General features: G+C 40.3%; 1 protein-coding gene across 1 annotated transcript in view; it reads left to right on the top strand.

Moving 5' to 3' along the window:
* thsd4 (thrombospondin type 1 domain containing 4) overlaps positions 1-22,570 on the top strand; it is a 31,291-nt gene that overhangs the window by 6,827 nt on the left and 1,894 nt on the right. Inside the window, exons 6-17 of the mRNA XM_077590165.1 lie at positions 1,445-1,547; positions 2,408-2,544; positions 11,833-12,037; positions 15,490-15,665; positions 15,736-15,802; positions 15,863-16,039; positions 16,099-16,228; positions 17,256-17,460; positions 17,528-17,701; positions 20,499-20,672; positions 20,745-20,924; positions 22,354-22,498. Coding sequence (XP_077446291.1) covers positions 1,445-1,547; positions 2,408-2,544; positions 11,833-12,037; positions 15,490-15,665; positions 15,736-15,802; positions 15,863-16,039; positions 16,099-16,228; positions 17,256-17,460; positions 17,528-17,701; positions 20,499-20,672; positions 20,745-20,924; positions 22,354-22,498 — 1,873 coding nt within the window. The remainder of the gene's footprint in view (positions 1-1,444; positions 1,548-2,407; positions 2,545-11,832; positions 12,038-15,489; positions 15,666-15,735; positions 15,803-15,862; positions 16,040-16,098; positions 16,229-17,255; positions 17,461-17,527; positions 17,702-20,498; positions 20,673-20,744; positions 20,925-22,353; positions 22,499-22,570) is intronic.

Below are 22,570 nucleotides of genomic sequence, written 5' to 3' on the forward strand. Positions count from 1 at the left end.
TTTGTACTCCCTATTAAAACCATGAATATGGAGGTGAAATTGTGAATCAGGGGCGACTTATACGAGAAAAATTATAAAATTCAATTAATTTTAAGTGTGCGGCTTATACGCAGATGCGGCTTATATGCGAGAAAATACTGTACTTTATGAAAATGATACATATTGGTGGTGAATGAGTTAACAGGCGTTTCAGGTCGAGATGTCTTTGAAGTATGAATGGAACAAAAGGCTAAAAATATACGGGTTCCACCCATTTTCTCCCGCTTGAGGGTAGGAACGTAGATCATAAAAAATTGGCATTAACATTTGGTTTTGGCATACTTATTTATTCATTTTTCGATTTTCATCTTTGAATTGTGGTCTCAAATGTCTTAAAATTCAGGCATGATAGCATTTAATGTCTGTTTAAAATAAATCCTAATTATTATATATATTTTAAATTCCTTTCTTGCATTGATTTAATTGTCAAGTTCTCGTAATTGTTTCCTGCCGCCTTCCAGCTAAAGTGACTCACTGAACACCCCCCAAAAAGAAAAAAAACTTAAATGGAACACACCCCCTTGGTTCTGTCTAACATCACGAGCATAAAGTAAATCCCAGTCGAGGCTTGTTTAGACTTGTTAGGCGTCAGCGAGGTCGTCTTTTAACAGCAACCTGATCGATGAGTGACTTCAACTTCCTGTTTATTAACTTCTCTACTTCTTGCTTGATGAATCACTTTTTTTGTGCGTGTAACCTAAGCAAAGCCCTTTGGAAGTAAACAACAGGTCCACGTACATCTTTGTGTCTATTTATTTAAGGCCAAGGATGAATACTTAGACTTAGTGTATTTATTCCTCAAGTCTGATTTTACCAACCTTAGCAATTAGGATTTTATAGCCATAATTATAAAGCCATTAATTAAATGGCAAAATGACACATAGTAACACACCATGTTTTTTTTCCCTTTAAAACAAGGGTTTCAAACTCGGGTTGGTTCGCCGGCCACATTAACGTCAACTTGATTTCATGCGGGCTGGACCATTTTAGATATAATATTTAGGTTTTTTATATAAATGGATTAAAAGAACTGGATTAAAAGCCCTGAATATTCAGTTTTTTATAGATCTAAAACAATGTTTATTTTAGCTTTCTTTATATATTTTTAGATTTTACAAAATGATTTTTGAACTAAAAACACAGAAAAAAAATGGGTTAAAAAATTACAATTATTGATTTAAAAGGGGGGAAATCTGGAAATTTAATATGCATCTATACTCTTCATTTTAATTTGATTCTAAAACAGAAAGTCGGCACTCATGATTGACTTTCCCGGGCCACACAAAATGACGCGGCGGGCCAGATTTGGCCCCCGGGCCGCCACTTTGACACGTGTGCTTTAAAAAAAAAATGGTTTCTCATGCTTTTGGATTATTACTATTCATAACTGTCATTTTTTTTATAGGGTTGTCTCACATCCAGCAAACACATACGAGCCGCCCAGTGTTCCACACACAACAAGAAGCCTTTCATGGGGAGACTGTACGATTGGGAGCCTTTTAATGAAGGTAAAAATAAGATTAAAAAAGCAAATATCCAGAAAATAAGTTGGATATAAAACCAATGCGGCTTTGAGAATTAGACACAGCTGCCTCGAGATGGCAGCAAAGCACTAAAAACATGAATTGATGTTCCATACTGTGTAAAACACAATTCGATCTTTAAAAAAAATGGACAAAAATAAACCATTTTCATATTAGTATGTCGCAAATGCATACTGGAGTAAAAAAAACAAACTGGGATGACATACTCTGCAAACAAATGTGCATGTTTGGCGCCCATAGTTGGCTGGGATCGGCTCCAGCACCCCCCACCACCCTTGTGAAGATAAGCGGTTTAGATAATGAATGAATACTTAAAGGGTGAGTTAAAGCCACCCTAATCCAATATTTACAAATGCAAATTTTGACAATGAGTTTATTTTAATTTTTCAATTCCTGCTCCTGACAAATAACTAATAATTAAATAAAAACTAATGAAACTAATAAAAATTAAACAAATTATTTAAAGAAAATGCTAATCTATGAGTTGTAGCAATTTAGCAATTTTACAAAGACACACATGAGAGCACAAACTACTAGTATGTATTGGACCATCAAACAAAATATATAAAACAAAAAAAAATCCCAATTGAAACACATCTGAAATGCAGATAAATCAAAACCTAGCAGCCGCAAGACAAAAATAGCAAAAAAGCAGGAAAAATCCCCAAAGAAATCTGACTGTGATTTTGGGAATGCCAAACACGAATAAATATTTTTTCCCCCAAAAAAATTCTATAAACTATGGATAGAAAATCTGTCAAAATTTCCTATCCAGATTAATATCAATAGAAAGTTAAAGATTTCTTTCTAACATGTGCATATAGTTGCTGGAGATCAACACTGCGAGCTCAATTGTCGGGCCGCCGGCTTCAGGTTCTACGTGCGACTGGCCGACAAAGTGATTGACGGCACGCCGTGTGGACCTGACGATTCTTCCGTATGTGTCGCCGGAAAGTGCAAGGTAAGAAGACTTATTTTATTTTGCGTTGGAGTCTTTGGTCTAGTACAGGGGTGTCAAACTCGTGTTGGTTCGCGGGCCGCTTTAACGTCAACTTGATTTCGCGTGGACCGGACCATTTTAGATATAATATTTAGATTTTTTTAAATAAATGGATTAAAAGAACTGGATTAAAAGCCCTGAATATTCAATTTTTTATAGATCTAAGACAATGTTTATTTTAGCTTTTTTTAAATATATTTTTAGATTTTACAAAATGATTTTTGAACTAAAAACACAGAAAAAAATGGATTAAAAAATTACAATTATTGATTTAAAAGGGGGAAAATCAGGAAATGTAATATACATCTATACTCTTCATTTTAATTTGATCCTAAAACAGAAAGTCGGCACTCATGATTTACTTTCCCGGGCCACACAAAATGATGTGGCGGGCCAGATTTGGCCCCCGGGCCGCCTCTTTGACACCTGTGGTCTAGTATAAGGATGAGGATGGTGCCCAAAAAATGAAGGCAATTCAAAAGCCCCTGTACTGCATTTATTTGACAAATAACATGATTATAGGTTCTCGCTCAGGTAAGTCCCAAATATGAAATTATCAAAATAGCCTCTCACGTGAAACGAGAGGATGATAGTGGCCACAAGATGGCAGGATATTTGAATTTTGGCCGATCGGAGTGACGCTGAGGTCCACAGGAAATTGAGCTGTGGGAACTTTTTACAGTGTTTCAATCCAAACGGGACTGACTTGACAGTGCGTGGGAGCTAACACCCAAAATGACGTGTTGACTTCCTGCTGGATCTTCACACTTCGTTTCAGTCCCAATTAAAAAAAAAAAAACCTTTATATAATAGGCTAAATGAAGACGTACTACATAGTCTTCCAACCCAGAAATGAAAGAACACATTATGCTGATCAAGCTCAAATGTTAGCAGTGCCATTAATCAGTTCTAATTCTGGTGCTGAAAGGATACAGATACGAAACTTTTCAAAAAGAATGAATCCCCAAAGAGATTCTGGGAATGTCAAGCTTTTACGGCGCCAAAGAATTGAAAAAAAAAACTTCCTGAGGCTTAACGGGAACGTGCCAAGCAGCACCACAACTAAATGTCAAGCAGAGACTTTTTAAAAGTGATTGCCAGTAAAAATCTTTACACACGCTCGCTTCTGATACGTCAATCCAGAAGACACATTTGCAAAGCACGCTAGCATCATTCCAATAGCTGTGAAATGACCAAATGATTATCTCCGGGAGATATTATAATAACAACTGTTGATCTTTGTCGACGTTGGCATAACCCTAACCCGTACCGTTATTTATTTAGCCATCAAAATGAATAAGAAATGCAAAAACATGTTTTTTATGGGGTGGAATTGCGAGTGGCAGCTGAGTAAACATGCGTAAACACAGTTCAACAATTTAAGATTATGTTATGCACACTCAGAAAAACTCAAGAAACGTGTTCGAAACTTTGCGAGGAACTAGTCCGGCCGAAGGTGGTCCGCCTTGGTCCTGGGAAAAGATGAAAAAGGGCCCAGGCTGCATGTTAGACGTCGTTATTGAGAATGGAGTCCCACCGCAACATTATGAGGAAACCAACTGTCACGTGGGAGGACCATAAAATGCACTGCTTGGGACTTTTTATTCAACACAGTAGTCAGACTTTAAAGAAACAAGAACCAATCATGTAGCGCACGCCAACGTTTTTTTTTAAGAATTAATTGCTTTTAGTTTTTGGACGCATTAAATATTACAGTGGTGCCTCGACATACGATCTTAATCCATTCCGGGACTGAGATCGTATGTCGAGCTTTTCGTAACTCGAGCGAACGTTTCCCATTGAAATGAACTACAAACAAATTAATTGGTTCCAACCCTCTGAAAAAACACCAAAAACAGGATATTGGATTGGAAAAAATGTTTTATTTATTCTAATTCGCTATCTATTAACAAAGTAACACATAACTAGTGGTTTAATAGTAATAAAATGTGTTTAATATAACTAAAATTGGGCGGATTTCGCCAACAGGAGAGAGAGGGGGCGGGGTTTCGGGGGTACTTTCCACGGCAACGCACTCGTAACCGAACGAACAAATTTAAATTAACTTGGATTAATATAGACAGACACACTCAAATGTTTAATGTAACTTTACACAAAACTGAATTCTAGTTTTGTCTTAATCTTTTGTTACCTTCGTTTTCCGGGTTAGCGGTTTGCCACGCCTCCACCCTCACGTTCGCTATCGATTCGCGATCGTTTGCTGTTGTATTGCCTTCAAAATATTACGAAAATGATGCACACAAATGTCCTCACAATAGGATAACGCACGACCACTTGCCAACGAGAAGTAGTCTTGAATAAGCGATCACGGGAGCTAACAGGCTAAGGAAGTAAAAACAGGAAATGTAACAGCTGAGCTTACCCACGTATTGATTGTGGGTAATGAAGTTTTATTCTGAGAAAGGGTGCCATTGCCTATGGGTGTTGTGTGCACGAGTATACTTCATTACCCAGAAAGCCCTCTTTGTGCCCGCTCATGCGCGTTGTGCGTTTCCTGGTCGATGCGTAGGAAAAACTCCTCTGAATAAATCGTTCAGTGCTCGTAGATATCTGTAATACACCACCCTGTAAGCCACCTGGCTTGGTCGCATCTCGAAATTTTGATCGTATCTCGTGCGAATTATCCGATCGAAATTTTCATCGTACCTCGAGCATGTCGCAGGTAGAGCTGATCGTAGGTCGAGGTATTACTGTACTTTGGAGCAATGTGGCGACCCTTGGTGCCAAGAAAACAACGTGTTAAGGCAAAAATAGTCCTTTACTGTCATCTTGTGGTATCTTGAGAAATGTACAAAGCGTTTCAGGCGGACAAAAATATCCTAATTCATCATAATTACCTGGCTGAAAAGGTCACGTTGGATTCATTCATTCGTTTTCTGTTGGGCTTATCCTGAATAACGGTCATGGGGGGTGCTGAAGCCTATCCCGACTGATTTCGGGAGACCCTGTGGCTTGCCAATTGCAGGGCACAAGAAGATGAACAACCATTCATAGCTAAGGGCAATTTAGAGTGCTCAACTTGCATGTTTCTGGGATGTGGGAGGAAACCGGAGTACCCGGAGAAAACCCACGCAAGCCCGGAGAGAACTTGTGACCTCCCCAGAGGTCCGGACCTTGGATCGACCGCCGAGCCCCATCTCGTTGGATTATATCCCAAAATATGTCCATTTTAAGATACCCCTTTCTCTCGCTTCTAATAAAAGCTCCCATAATCCTTCACCTCCATCCCTCCTCCCCTTTACAAAGGGGGGGGGGGGGGTCTCGTAAGGGATGCTACGTGCAGTTTGCGCTGTAACGTTTTGGGGAAAATGCTGCCAATAGCGAGCCTGTTGCTGCTGCTGTCCGGCCTCCACGTGCAGGGAAAGCCAAGGTCGCAGGTAGGACCTGATTTTTGGGCTATTCTTGGAAATCTGGAAGAATCCGGTAGTGCAAGTGGTTTGTTTTGATTTAACGTTGGGGTAAAAAGATTGGGGGAAAGTTGCTTCTGCAGGTGAAGGGATGATGATGATGATGGCTAAATTAGGGCCAGATGGAATCAGGAGGTCAGCATCAAAGTTGGAGCAATGTTCCTCAGCTGGGTTTGATTGACGATGGGAAGGGTCAGAGGTCGTTAGTGCAAGTGTGCGAGGGTCTTAAAAGACACCCCCGTGGTCATAAATCTGGAGCTAGTTGCGAGTTGGAGCGGATTTCAATGAAGTCTCACTTTGAAAGATGGAATATTATGGATTTGAAGATTTACATGTATGTCAGATTGGATTTGGAGTAATGAATTTAGGAAAATTTGGTCAAAATATACAAAATAAAATAAAAAATATATATACGTACATTTAAATGAATTGCTCTGCAAAAAAGACTTCGTTTCACTAATGATGTTAATAGTATATATGTCTAAAAACCCTAAACTTCTATACTTTTTCTGCATTTATTTATTGCAATTGCAGGAAAATACGTATTTCTTGTAGCTTTGATGGTTATATCTTACATATCAAGACACCCAAGATTTTCTATGGGGTTCATGTCGGGGGACTTTGTTGGCCAATTAAGATTGGTAGTACTACTTCACTTAAAACAGCTTTTGGTTGTTTTGGTAATGTGGGCAGATATGGTAAATAAATTTTAAAAAATCCAAGGTATTACCAATTACTTCTTATATAGTTTAATCCTTTTATTGATCTGTTTAATAAGGGACCAACATATCATACTAGTGTGATTTATTTATGTATTTATTTTTGGGGCTAGAACGTATTATTCACATTCCTTTTATGCCTCAGATTTCACTGTGATTATTTACCAATTTAGGGTGTTCCCCACCTGCTGCCCATAGTTTGCTTCAGCACCCCTGCGACCCTTGTTCGGATAAGTGGTTCAGAAAATGAACAAAATAATATTTACTCATTCCAATAAGTTGACAATACACTTTCTAGTCATTTCTTCAACATAAAACAAACAAACAAACAAACAAACTAATCAGCACAGTCACAAATCGGCTGCTGTCGACCACGGCTCTGACTCAAAACTCACACACAGCACCATCCAATCAGGCAACAGCCCTAAAAGCATGCACAAGTATCTATTCTATCTATCAAGATGTTTTATTTACATTTTGGGCTTGTATTTTTGTGTGTGCGTGCAAATATGTTTACCATATGTATGGAAATTTGAAATCTCTTTAAAGTGGGCTGCCAAGTTGCAACTATAAAAAACAGAAGTTAAAAAAAAAGCTTTTTTATAGTCTCTCCATGTCGTGGATTTTTCTGCACCGCATGGCGATAACGGCTCATAGCACGAGCGGCTTTATTAGCGTGCGGCCTCGTCAAGCGGTTAGCATGGACGCCGCTCCCAAAACGGCGTTTCATGACGTGATCCTGGCATGTGGGCGGCAGATTTAAGTCGACTTCCAGACTCGACGTCCCGTCCGGCCATCGCTACGCATTCCTCACGGTCACGCGGTTATTCTCCAAAGAGAACGTTGATCGTGCTAACAGATGCGGCGTCAAAGCTGGCAGGGAAACATTTTATCTTATTTGTGTTTGTGCTCGCGAAAAGATCGGCGAATCCCACAGCGTCCACTAAACCGTCACCTTTCACCCCTGGCTCGTAAATAAGTGCTAAAATATGATGTTGAGCCTCCATCCTGTTATCCCTTCATCAGTTGAGGTTTATTCCCTGATGATAAGATGCTTTTATTATTAATTCTTAAATATTTTTTGCGTTTTATCCGAGTGTGAATGGGGGACCGTGGAACGAATGAGGGAATTTACATATAAAGTACACTTCTGATTACGGAATTTTCAAGTTATGAAAAAAGTCTTGGAACCAATTGATTTTATAAGTCGAGGTACGACTTTATTTTGGAATCTGATGAATAAAAATAATCAGGATGAAGCCTAAAAAATAAACAAGGCTATTTATTTAGGCCATCCGTGGCATAAATCTTACCTTGAGTCCTAATCCGCTTGTTTTAAGCAGATTGCAAAATAGATAAACCACAAGACTTGCTCGGTTGTGGAATTCCTGATCCCGTTCTAAGAGGTAGGAATGTCGGAATCCTCCGATCCGAACGTCAAAATGTTGTTATTACTGTGCGAAGAGTAAAAAAAATAAAAAACGCTGGAGCCTGAAAAATCCGCTGCACTGCAAAACTTGCTGTCAATTTGATACTAAGTAAATACTAGGCTAGTATTGCTAATGCCAATCATTTAAAATCTTGAGTCAAGGGTCTATCGATATCATGACATTGATAACAAACATTGACAGCAGTGCTCATCAAATCCCGTCTATTCCTGAACGGTAGCATGTGGGAAAAATACCGCCAGGATTTAGTTTTTAAGACTCTTGTTTTCAGAGTCCACTCCGTTGGTAACCCAATCCAGATGAAGGTGGGCTTCAGTTACGCTTTACAATTCAAGGGTGTCAGACTCTGGTTGGTTCGTGGGCCGCGTTAACGTCAACTCGATTTCGGACCATTTTAGATATAATATTTAGATTTTTTTTAAATAAATGGATTAAAAGAACTGGATTAAAAGCCCTGAATATTCAGTTTTTTATAAATATAAAACAATGTTATTTTAGCTTTTTTTTAATATTTTTTGATTTTACAAAATTATTTTGGAACTAAAAATTGATTAAAAAAATGACAATTATTGATTTAAAAGGGGGAAAATCAGGAAATGTAATATACATCTATATTCTTCTTTTGAATTTGATCCTAAAACAGAAAGTCGGCACTCATGATTTAGTTTGCCGGGCCACACAAAATAATGCAGCGGGCCAGATTTGGCCCCCAGGCCGCCACTTTGACATGTTCTTTCCATGATTAAATTGACTAGAAATATGATTTTGCCACTGGAGATTGGATGTGAGGAGCTACACGTTGTGGAAAAATAATAATAACAAAACACACTTGTCAGACTTACAAGTTGGAATGCGTACAATATGTCCAATTAAAAAAAAAAAAAAAAAAAAAAAAAAAAAAAGTTTGATCGTAATTCATGCGCCACAGTACTAATGAAAGAATATTCGTTCATTCATTTTCTGAGCCGTGTATCCTCACAATGCTCACGGGGGGTGCTGGAGCATATCACAGCGGTCACCAGTCGGGGGACACCCCGAAACGGTGCCCAGCCAATCGTAGGGCTCAAGAAGACAAAGGGCAACCAATCATAGCTAGGGGCAATTTAGAGATTTCAACCAGCCTAGCTTGCATGTTTTGGGACGTGGGAGGAAACCGGAGCACCCGGAGAAAACCCACGCTAGCCCGGGAGAACATGCACACTCCACATAGTGAGGACCGACCTGGGATCGAACCCTTGACCTCAGAACTGTGAGGCCAACGCGCTAACCGCCCCCTAACCTTAACGAAAGAATATTTGCCCTGAAAATACGCCATTAAGGTTCATCAGTTTTAACACTAAATATTGTGTCAACGTTGTGAATTCTCAATTCTCAGAAAATGATTTGCGAAATTTGGATTTTGACTTTTTGAATAACTTTTTGAGAAAAGCAATTGACAATCAGATGACAACTTTTGATCAAGTCACGTGCTCATGATTTGTCTTATATGCAGAATAGTAGGACAAATGTGTACTTCCATGATTGGTCACCTTTATTATTCCCACCTGAGAAGCGCAAAGACCCCCATTTGGCCCCCGGGCCGTAGTTTGGCAATTTATGCATTCACTGCTATGCGTTTCTTGTCAATGCAAAGTTGAAAAGTTGAGCCTTTTTATTTATTTATTTGTTATTTTTTTAAAATTTTCGTCCAAGTGACTTTGTGAGTTGTCGCAGTTCTTCCCGTAAAGAGCCTTCACGCATTGGACGCTTGTTCCGAGATTTTTATCGACAAATCCGACGAAAGCTCCATAAATCACACCGCATGTTTCCATTGAGACGCATTGTTTCCGTCCAAGTGGCCGCGAATAACCTCGTGTCAGCGGTTTTTTTTACTTCGTTTTTTTTTACGAGATGAAGGTTTGACTGCTGCGATCGTGCCGCGTGAGGGGTGATGGATTTTAGACTGACACTTTAAAGCCGTTTACGTCTCGTCGTGTCACGAACAGCTTTTCATTGCTGTTTTTCATTCTTTCTCTTTAAGGGACTTTTTATTTGTTACTTGATCATTTGCTGACTGGAAACTCCGGATACGATTCAATCGTCATGCCGTGTTGCCAGATTGGGCGGGGAAGAAATGTATCGGGCAGGTTGATGGAATTTGGCCAACTTTTGGCCAAATTTGGTGGTTTTGGAAGAATCCATTTTGATTAGTTTTAAACAGTTCAACAGCTGTTTTAGGTCTAAATTGACAAGATTTTTCCAAAATGGACATGTCATTAAAAATAGATAAAATATTAATAAATAATCATATTATTTATTATTTGTGTGTGTGAATTTGGTTGTCCAATCACAATGGAAATCCATTTCCCACAACGCACAGAGAGAGACTTTTTTGCACGGCAACGCGCTCATAACATGACATAAATAAATTTAAATTGTTGGGAATTTTATCTCTAAATTATATTAAAGTTAAGTTAGTAATCTGACTCCAATTTGTGACCTTACCCAACTGCCACTCATCCAACAATTTGCGCGCTCGTTCTGCAATAGAAAGGTATCAGGAAGCTAGCATTTTCACACACGAGTGGATTTATTCCTAACACACAAATCTAATACATACACCTGGGTCTCGGGTCCCTCTATCACAGCTCTATACGCCTCTGTTGCCACCAGCAGACGTACTACTCATCCGAGTTTCCCAGCAAATGAATTATACTACACAATATGCAAATGGGAAGCAAGTAGGGCATCCTGGCATTATTCTATTGGCTATGTGTACACTGCAGTTAACTTTAGCTTGCTTTCATTGGTCTGTCCTCCTCCGTTGAGTCGTATCTGCTTTCTCCTGGGTTGTCTTGTCCTTGCCGTCTTGCACATTAGCACCGTTTGTTCTGAAAACATTGCATTCTTGCACATACGCTTAGCACTTGTCAATCTCATACTCTCATACACAGAATGCAGCAATCATCTAATGAACTACTTTAAGCTCAAACTCTTATGTTCCTTTAAAATGAACTTGGATAACAATGCAGACACACTCAAAAATAAATTTAATCTAACCTTAAACTAAACTTGATTCTAATCTAGTTTAATTTTTTTTTAAAACTTTCTTCTCCCTGGTTGGCTCAATTTGCCCCGCCTCCACCCTGACTTTCAGATGCAACCTATCGAGGGTTGTTTACTTTTGTATTCCCTTCAAAATATTCCCAAAATGATGCATACAAATGTCCTCACAATAGGATAACGCACGACCACTTGCCAATGAAAAGTAGTATATACTCCTCTCATATTAGCGATCGCTCCGCCATTCGCGCTGACTAACGGAGAAAAAAAAACACTGAAAAAATGCAACTCTCCGCCCAGTGCTCGTAGAGACATTACACGAGGGAGTTGCGACGGGAAAGACAGTGGCCATGATATTCTTATGAGCAGCCTCTCGCGTCCGCTGTATGCTCGTATATCAAAATTTGTATCGTATCTCAAGATAAATATTTTCCCGAAATTTTACTCGTATCTCAAATTGCTCGTATGTCGGGGCACTCGTATGTCGAGGTACCACTGTACTGTGTTTCCAATTTGGCAACCCGGTTAACATGATTTTTTTTCCGCAAAAAACAGCAAATAAGACATTGCCCAAATAGTGCTGTGACTAACAGAGAAATCCTTTCCTTTCAGAGTCTGGGCTGCGATGGCTTTCTGGGCTCCGGGAAGGTAATGGACAAATGCGGGGTGTGCGGCGGTAACAACGCCACCTGCCGGCTTGTGTTGGGTGTCTTCCGACACCCTCTGACCAAAATCGGCTACCACAAGATCACCGAAATCCCGCCGGGAGCCACCAATATCAACGTGACGGAGATGGCCAAGAGTCGCAACTACCTAGGTGAGAATTTTTTTATTTTTCACTCTACCCTCAAAAAATATAATGTCAGTTTAACGTGAGAAAACAACGAATATGAATGCATAGATTATATAGATAATTGTCGATTCTTACTGATAATCAGTGAATTGTTATTAGTACAGTCCAGGGGCAGTCCGTGAATTTCCTAGCGACGCCTTCAGCGAATCAATCCAACCCCTCAAAAACTATTTTATGGCTATAAAACCTCTACCGCAGGTACAGCTTGCGACACATAAAAAATCATCAATAATAACCTCATACAATTGAAATATTATTTAGCAATATAGCCATATTTTACTCACCAAAAATCCTTTTTACCTGTAAACAATATCCATCCTCCTTCTTTTCTATGGCCATCGCAGCTAATGCTGAAAGTCGAGCCTATCCTGTCGTATTTCTGGCAAATGTTTTAATTCAATTTAGTGCTGAAAATGTTCATTCCCGGTTGTGACAGGCTTGCTTGCTTTGGAGTTGACCAACCTTTCTTAATGATGTCCAGCTTTTTTTTCTTGAAAAGTCCGTCTTGAAAATGGCTTTGACAGTAATTCTGCGTACAAATCCATTTCCTTTCCTCCTTCGGCCATTGCAGGTTGACAAAACCGCTATTAAATCAACACAGCAATATATTTGCTTGTGCAGCTCGCTCCAGATACAGTTTGGTAGCTCTGGCTAGTCCATGCTATCACTAGCCAATCATAGTTGGTTAAAGCGATGACGTATCCCTACGCCTGCGAGAAGGCAATGACGTATCCCTACGCCTGCGAGAAGGCATTGTGGTGTTGCCAACTCGAAATCCGATTGGTTAAAGCAACAGTCTTTTCGACGCTTGTTTAATGCAGCAGAGCCTGCAGAACTGATTGTGAAGGCCTTGAGGCAGATTTCTGACCCTGGCAACAAATAATGGCTGAAATGTGATTGGTTAAATGCTTCAATATAAAAACACACATCTGGAAGCGGTGCAACCAGGGGGAAAAGAATGAAAGGAAGCTAACAGACAAGTTGGAATTATTTAATAAGTATTGATGGACAAAATATAATATATGATTCAGATATTTCTTAGGCCAGCAGAGAAGGCCTTGAAGGCCCTGATGGCACACCACTGGTACAGTCATTGTTTCGATTAGACTTACAGTAACGTTATTGTGGTGCTCGTGACTACCACAGGGGGCGCCATTGGATGAGCAATGAATGAATTTCACGTGGGATGTACCGATTCTTTACCTGGATATTAAAGTGGAGCGGTTATTAATTTTACTTGATATAAATTAATAGCATAAGCGTTGAATGAATAAGACACACCTGGAGCGCCATTAACCGTTTTCTTAAGCAGCTCTTGTTTAATGAGAACCAGACTTTCAACATGGTAGTAAAACCATAAAAACAATTTAGCCCCTACCACAGGACCCACATACTTCAATGAAAGTACACTTTCATTAAAAGACCTCCCAGCCTTAAGCACTTTTTTATTATTATTTAAAAGTTCTTAGTCATGAATATTCACCAAAGCAGGCTGTTCATTCCAAATGAACAATTGGAGTATATTAGAAAGGTTTGAAATGTGGAGAAGAACAGGGTTTATAATGGATTTTTCATGAGCCAAGCCATCCCAGGTGGCTTTTTTTTGCTTGCAGCTCATCCAAACAGTCTTTTACAAGTCTTATGTTCCACTCTTAATGCATTTCGAGTGGTCTCTTGTGCTTAATCCAATGATCAGGGTCAAAATGTCTGCCAACAAATGAGGATTCTGTTATATTTTTTTTTCAATGTTACTTGCAACCTCGCTAATGTACACTCTTATCTTGAGATACGAGCTTAATGCGTATCAATGTCAATTTACTCGTATCTTAAATCAACGTTTCCCATACAAATGAACTAAATTCAAATTAATTCGTTCCAACCCTCTAAAAAAACACCCCAAAACAGGATATTACAATGGAAAAACATATTTTTATTGGTTGTGATTCACCATCTACTAACAGAGCAACAAATAACTAGTGGTTATGATGTTTAATACTAAAATTAGACATTATTCAGTACAACGCGGTGAAAGAGAGAAACTTGACGGATGCGCTCATAACATAACATAAACTTTGGATTCCTACACACACACTAAAAAAGTTTTAATCTCACATTACACTAAATTGAAACCTTCTTGTGCAATAACCAAGTTTTTCCATTATTTCATGCTTAATACTGATTGTCATGATACGCCTTTTCTTCGCACTACCCTTCATTGCACCGGCTTGCTTTGGACCCATTGGAATATTTACATTTGTTCAGTTTTTATAAACTGTATTAGAGCCACTTATTTTCTCCTTTGCATGTAATAAATAAAGAAAATATATACTGTATTTTCACGACTGTTGGAATAATGATTCAAACCTTTTAAATCATTATTAGTAATATTGAATTAAAATAGGAAAACATCTTTCAACATAACTGCTTACAACTTGCAAGGAGGTGCCTTGTGACGTCGTCTCAGTCCACAAGGGATTCTGAATTGCAGTAACTGAATCATTGTATTTAATCGCGACACTCGAAAAACATGTTTATGTAATCAGTACAATAACACCCTAGATGGCGAGAATTGCCGAAGTGAGCATAAAAGTTGAACAAGGCACCCAAACAATGGCGTGAGGAATTGCATAATATTTTCATTATAAGGTAAACTAAGTAGTTTAAGAGTCCTTGTAGATCCTGGAACTTGTATCTGAGGAAAGGGTTGAGGCGTATCTTCCAGTAATCAGTCCTCGGAGCAAGGACTCGGTGAATTGTTAAGTCTCTAGCTGGAGCCAGCTGTCCTGGAGAGTGACCTTGGAGTAAGCGTTTGTCTTCGTTGAAAACACATATTAATTCTAACTCTAACATAAAAGCGATCAACAATATATATATATATATATATATATATATATATATATATATATATATATATATTGTTTAATATAGTTACACATTTAGGATGAGCATTACTATTCCTAATAAGCAAATATATTGATTAATATAGTAAGCATGTATATTATAAGGCTTTATATTCCTAAATAAGCATTGCAAACACATTTATAATAATGATTACTCCAACGACTATATGGCGCATCGTATTTTTAGCCGTAGTGTCAGTAACGAGTGCTATTTCTGTATTTTAAACACACAAAGGACGCACCGTTTTTTTAGACGCATATATATTATATATGAATATGTTGAATAATGTTGATTAATCAATAAATCATGCCAACCCTATTGACAGGCTGTTACAAAAAAGAGATTTCTAATTCATAGTTATTGTTGTTAATTCTACAGGATTGTTGTTTCACACTTATTTTTGCCACTCTAGAACCCAAATTTCTCTAATATTTTTCGAAGAGAAAACAACATTTCAAAAGAATAGTGGCTTTTATGAACATTTTTTTTAAGCTTTACGCATCTGTCTCTCGCAGCTCTCAAGAGCCGATCGGGGCGGTCGATCGTCAACGGGAATTGGGCCATCGACCGGCCGGGCAAGTACGAGGGCGGCGGCACCACCTTCACTTACCGCCGCCCTAACGAGATCAGCAACACGGCCGGGGAGTCCTTGCTCGCCGAGGGTCCCACCAATGAGATCTTGGATGTTTATGTGAGTGGAGACCATCATTTTCCCAATGTTGTTTATTGTATCTGTTCATTTTGGTCATTCTCTACCTCAGATGATCTTTCAGCAGCCCAACCCGGGAGTTCACTACGAATACATGGTCGCCGCAGAGACGCCAAAGGGTAAACGATGACGTGACGTTACCCGCGTGGATCGCATTTATTCAAAATCATCCCTTTTAGAGGACAGCGCGAACGAGGCTCAAACGGCTCACGACGATTCCCGACGGGGGAACTACGACCCGAGCGGCGGTGGAGGGTCTCCGCCCTATCGTCACGGCAACCAGGCGCCACGCCGCCAACGGGAATACGGCTGGAAGATGGCCGGATTTAGCGAGTGCAGCGCTTCTTGCGGTAGAGGTAAGAAAACTCTTTAAAAAGTGAGGCTATTTCCTGAAAAACTTTTTTTGGACGTGCAGGTTTCAGGAATCCAATCTTCCACTGCGTCCACCGTCTAAAGCAGGTCCAGGTTGAGGAGGGTCTGTGTGACAAAAATAGCCAACCAACACAGCAGGAAGAAGCATGTAATGTGCAAGCCTGCCCTGCCTTGTGAGTTCACAATTTACGCCATTTATTCTCTATTCGCAGCTCTTCTGGTCTTTAAAACGGCAAACAGTAATCCCTCGCCATTTCGCGCTTCAACTTTTGCGGCTTCACTACATCACAGATTTTTTTACATTTTTTTTTTTTGTAAGTTCATAAAAATGTGAAAATCCACGCTGAAACTCGCAAGCAGAAGCCACTCCCCTGTGTTCCGCTTGCTACTAGGGTGCATAATTTTTTTTTTTAATACAAATTTTTAATACATTTTTAATAAATAAAAAATGGTTTTTTAAAAGTTTATAAAAATGTGAAAATCCATGCTGAAACTCAAAACCAGAAGCCACTCTTGTTACTAGACTCAACACTGAGGGAAAAAAATATATATATATTTTTAATAAGGGTGACCCTACTTTGCGGTTTTTCGATGATCGCCGCCATGTCTGGTCCACATTAACCACGATAATCGAGGTATTACTGTATTTCTTTAAGTGTAGTATGCACAGGCAGTCGTCGAATTTAGGGCCAATGTGAGTTAAGTCGGTTGTTTACAGGATCTTAAAAAAAAGGCCAATCAGGAGAGGATGAAGCTTTACTTTTTAACTGCTTTCTGCACCTCTGGGTTGCCAGATCGCAAAGACTCCAAACCAATCCCTCCGGAAATATAACTCACTCAAACGGCAGGAAGTTTGCCCAATCTGGCAACATGGCTACATCTGTTCAAGTGTAAAGAGTTGCAACTCCTGCAAACAAAAGGACAGCTGAGATTGTTTGTTGTTGTTAATAATTCAACCTTTATTTGCACAAACTCATATTTCCGACGAGAGGTGCGTTTCAGGTCACCTCGGAAATCACAGTCTCTCACTGTAATACGGTATAATAAATGCAATATGTTGTAACATTTTTGCACTTAATTATTTTACCGTAAAAATCCCAAAAAACTTCTCTCGCATTCTTGAATGAATATATAGTTTTTATTATTTAATTATTTCGCTCCACTTATCAATGCGCTGATTGATTTATCGCCCTTTGTCAGCTGGGACATCGGCGAATGGTCGGAATGCAGCAAAACTTGCGGCCTGGGCACGCAACAGCGTCAAGTCCTGTGTCGCCAGGCGTACGCCAACCACACCCACAACGTCCACGCCGGCCGCTGCCAGCACTTAGAGCGACCCGAGACTTCCGGCACGTGCCAGGCCAAGATCTGCAGCGAGTGGCAAATCCGTTCGGAGTGGAGCGCCGTGAGTGACCCACGTCCAGACGACCCACTTTTAGGTCCACTCATGGCAGTTTTAACACTCTCCATAGTGCTCGGTACCATGCGGCCTTGGCCAGAGATGGCGGGAGGTCCGCTGCCTGAGCAACGTGGGCGACTTCGTCCCGGACGCCGAGTGTAACGTCAACTTAAGGCCCGCCCATGTGGAGAACTGTGACATGGGGGCTTGTGCCAAAAGCTGGTTCTACACAGACTGGGGCACCAAGGTAACTCACGCAAGCAATCTGCTGTCTTTTAATGACCGTTAATTCATTCATTTTCCGTACCGCTTATCCTGGGGGGTGCTGGAGCCTATGCCAGATAACTATGGACACCCTAAATTAGCGGCCAGCTAATGGCAGGGCACAAGGGGTTGGACAACTAATCATAGCTAGGGGCAATTTAGAGTTTAACCAGCGTACTCTGCATGTTTTTGGGATGTGGGAGGAAGGCGGAGTACCCGGAGAAAACCCACACATGCAAATATGCAAACTCCACACAGTGAGGGCTGACCTGGGATTGAACCCTCGACCCCAAAACCGCGGGGACACCACTTTCATGACCATCGATAGTAAATTGCAATGGTAAATTAGAATGAAATTAAGGCCAGGTTGGGTCAAATTAATGTGATTCAATGAGTACATTCATTTCGTGGGTTAATTGTCAATGGCACTCAATGGGAATTTGGAGTTTAATGTTAGTTGAGTTTTTGTGGGTCCAAGAACAGTGACCATAGCGTTCAATGACCGCAAAGAGTTTAGTGCCTAAATTATCTCATTTTCTGAACCGCTTTTATCCTCACTTGGGTCACAGAGGGTGCTGGAGCCTATCCCAGCTAACACCCTGAATTGTTGGCCAGCCAATCGCAGCCCATTCACGCTCACACTCATGCCTAGGGGCAATTTAGAGTGTCCAATCAGCCTACCATGCATGATTTTGGAATGTGGGAGGAAACCGGAGTACCCGGAGGAAACCCACGCAGGCCCGGGGAGAACATGCAAACTCCACACAGATGGACATGACCTGGATTTGAACCCAGAAGCCCAGAGCTGTGAAGCTGCCCTGCCTAAATTCTATCCAATCTTTTCAACTATTATAGCCAAGGCTTTGGCTGTATATTGTGACAGCTGCAGGCAGGAAGGAGGGTCGGAATCTTTCTTTCACTTGGCGTGGGTGAAAGTCTGTGCTTGAAGGAGCCCGTGCTGTGCTGTCACAATGTTCTCCGAGGTGTGAGTAGTGCTGGAGAGCCTTGCCAGTTAGGGGCTTCAAATCTTCTCCAGGTGGTCTGCTGATGTGCAGAGATGATTGATTGATTGATCGATTGGGAAATTTAAGTGTTTGATTATTATTAAAAAAAAAAACAATAGGTGACATGAACCAGAGATGAAATGTCTTTTTATGACTATGCCAAGAAGAAAATATAGTTTGATAATACTTCACACCTATGATTACATTCTTAAAAATATTTTAAGTATAGTGGAAATTTTTGAATCCCATCAAATATTAATATAATTTTTTAAATGATTTTTTTTCAATAATTACAGCATAACAAATTGAACAATAATACTGTATAGAAATAGAATTACTCTCAGTTTATGGCCCCCCAATAATTTTCTTATATATTATTTAACTCGTATATCAAATCAAAAGCCTTTATTGTCATCATACACAGCTGCGTATAACGAAATTGGTGGTGCTACTCCACAAAGTGTGTTTTCCCAGTAAAAAAAACATAAGTAATGTAAAACTATAGCAGTCCAATTCATTTAACTGGGATAAATCACTGCAGATCAATGTTCCCTCTAATTTTCGTTTGTCTGGGCAGAAAGACAACCTGCCTGAGCACACTGAGTACCAGTGTGAGCAACATCATCATTGCTTGCTATGGGCACACACCAGTATCACACCTGCCATAAGCAGGTGCTTGTCTACTACACATAAATGATTTAGTAATAATAAAATGTAATGATTAATATCTGTGAATGGGCGGCCCGGCGGATGAGTGGTTCGCCCGTCGGCCTCACAGTTCTGGGGTCCTGGGTTCAAATCCAGGTCGGTCCACCTGTGTTGAATTTGCATATTCTCCCTGGGCCTGCGTGGGTTTTCTCTGAGTATTCCGTTTTCCTCCCACATCCCAAAAAGATGCATTGTAGGCTGATTGGACACTCTAAAATTGCCCCTAGGTATGGGTCTGAGTGTGCATGTCCCCCGCCCCTGGCCCAAAGTCAGCAGGGATAGGCTGCAGCACCCCCCACGAGTGATAAAGCGGGTCCGAAAATGAATGAAAAAATATCTATGAATAAAACATTTTCATAAATGCCATTAGAATATGCACAAATCCGACTTAAATTTGACCTTATTTTACACATCTGTTCTCCTCACTTCTCATTCTCGTTCAAATGACTTTTCTGCTGAACGTGTCACTTGAGATAATCAAGTTTCCATTTATATGCAATATTTTTCCATGATTTTGCTTTGATTTATTTAATAAGGGATAGCACATATTAATGAACATGTTTATATTCATGTTAATGTAAGATTGTAGCCGAGGGCTAATTTCCATTTACAAACGATCACACATACTAGACACACACGAACGCACGCACACAACCACACACAGCAGATTTAGACAGTTCTCACCCGATTTCACCATTTGTTCTTCTATTTACACAGTAAAGTAAAAAGGAATGTATTTAGAAATATTAAAATGTAATTAAAAAAAATATAGAAGGGCTGTAAATCACGAAAAAACAAGAGTGGACAGAGCTACTGCCACTGGCTGCCGCGTGAACGGCGCCATCATAGGAGGAAAAAAATAAAAATAAATGGATTTTATTTTGTGCACTCCATATGTTTGCTGTGCGTGGAGAAGGCGAGAGTAGTGCGCAATTGCGCAGCTTAGAGGGAATATTGCTGCAGATGCTCATTTCTCTCCCTCCCAACAAAAATTAATGTCAATGGCAGGCGGTGAGTTAAAGTCAAGGTCAGTCCGTTGTGTCACGTTGTCGTTCTTTTGTCTTCTAGTGTTCTGCGGAGTGTGGGACGGGGGTACGTACGCGGGGCGTCCTGTGCCTGACCGGTCACATTAGCAGCCTCCCACTAGAGGGTTGCGGCAGCGAGCGGCCTCCCGACTCTCAAATGTGCAACCACGGTCCTTGCGACGATGCTATGGAGTGGTTTACCGGCTCCTGGAGTCAGGTATGAATTTACCGTCCGGCCAAAAGCGTGCCTCGTAGTATTTATCATGCCAGAATGCTATGTTTTTTCCAGTGTTCTGCAGAATGTGGCTCGGGCAGCCAGCAACGTGAGGTCGTGTGTCTTAGCAGGTCGCACCAAGTCACGACCGTGGTGCCCCAGTATGAGTGTTCGTCGCTGGAGAGACCGCTTAGTCAGCAGAGCTGTCACGTGAAAGCCTGTGGGGGAAAGTGGTACTACACCGACTGGAGCGCCGTGAGTGAAGGTTTTTGGAATTTGTGGGCTAACTTCATTTTGTTCCAGTTCCTTGGTTTATTAACTCATTTTGGTCTAGTGGGAATCAAGCTCCAGGGTGAAAATGAAGTTTAATTTAGGGCCAAAAATGCCGCTGTTGCAGGCGATTGCTTTTTCGAATTAGAACAGGTAGCAATAAAAGTTGAGGAAATATTAGAAGGAGGGCTTTGTCAGCAAGTTGTTATGTATAGGGTGTTCCAAAATGTTTGACCCCATTTCAAAGGCCAATAATTTTGACCATTTTCTTTGGAATGACTTCAAATTTTCACAGCTTGCGTAGAAACGTTTCAAGTTTTTGTGTGTAATGTTTAGCATTACTACATTTTAAGGTTAAGAAAGACATTCACTTCAAAAGAAAAGGCATCTTGCGGGCCTTCACAAAATTTGCAAAGGAGGCACTAACTACAAAACAAATTAGGACTTGGCAGCAAATATTTCTCAAATGGTTGGAATGTGGGTTTCCACACTTCTAACAGAAATGGCAAACGTTATACACAAAAACTTGAAACCTTTCTACACATGCTGTGAAAATTTCAGGTCATTCCAAGGAAAATTCCCAAAATTATTGGCCTACAAAATGGGGTCAGACATTTTGGAACACCCTGTATTTCTTTCTTTATACCGTATTTTCACGACTATACTGCATATTTTTAGCCAGTGTCAATAACGAGTGCTATTTCTGCATTTTACACACACAAAGGACGCACCGTTTTTATAGACGCAACCAGGCATGGCAAAACATACACCAGCTTAAACATACACGCTACACCCACACACTAAAAACACGTTTTTAAAAAGGCAACAGAAGCAAAACTGAGTTTGGTTGTAGTTTATTTAGCCATTTTATAATGTACTCACGCCATCATCACCCACAAATCCATCAAAGTTGCTTCGTAAAGCTGTGGTGATGTCGATCGTCAGGCCCCAATCCATTTGCAAATAGTAGCTAGCTAGTAGCTAGCGTCCATGCTTCGTAAAGCTGTGTTGATGCCGATCGCCAGGCCACAATCCATTGGGTGTATTGACAAAAGAACTATATATCCCAGCAGTCACTGCGCAGTACTTTTTCTACGGGAAAATAGTAGAGTCGGGGGCTGCTTGCCGTAGTTGTGAGAGCTGTAGAGGATGGTGTACCCCATCGACTGATTTATTCTATTTTATTGTGATAACAAGTTTAGTATTGGTCCATATATAAGGCGCACTGGATTATAAGGTGCCCTGTTTATTTTGGAGAAAATTTAAGACTTATGTGCGCCTTATAGTTGTAAAAATATGGTACTTGTTTAACATCTATAATAGTTACAACAATTTCTAGCAACTAAACAATCAACCTGACAGTCGTCGTTTTCAATGGACAAGTTGATTAAATCTTTCTTTCTGGTCCTTTCAGTGCTCCAAAACATGCGAGGGAGGATTCCGTGTTCGCGAAGTGCGTTGCCTATCCGAAGACGTGCAACCTAGCAACAGCTGCGAGGAGCATCTCAAACCATCCGAACGAGAAGACTGCAACCTTCAGACTTGCGTACCTCAAATAGGTTGGTCTCCAAAACAAACAAAAAAACACTAATTTATTTATTGCCTTTATTCCTTAACTGATTCCTGGAAAA

This window comes from Stigmatopora argus, chromosome 2, assembly GCF_051989625.1.
Source record: "Stigmatopora argus isolate UIUO_Sarg chromosome 2, RoL_Sarg_1.0, whole genome shotgun sequence".
NCBI classification, from domain to species: Eukaryota; Metazoa; Chordata; class Actinopteri; order Syngnathiformes; family Syngnathidae; genus Stigmatopora; species Stigmatopora argus.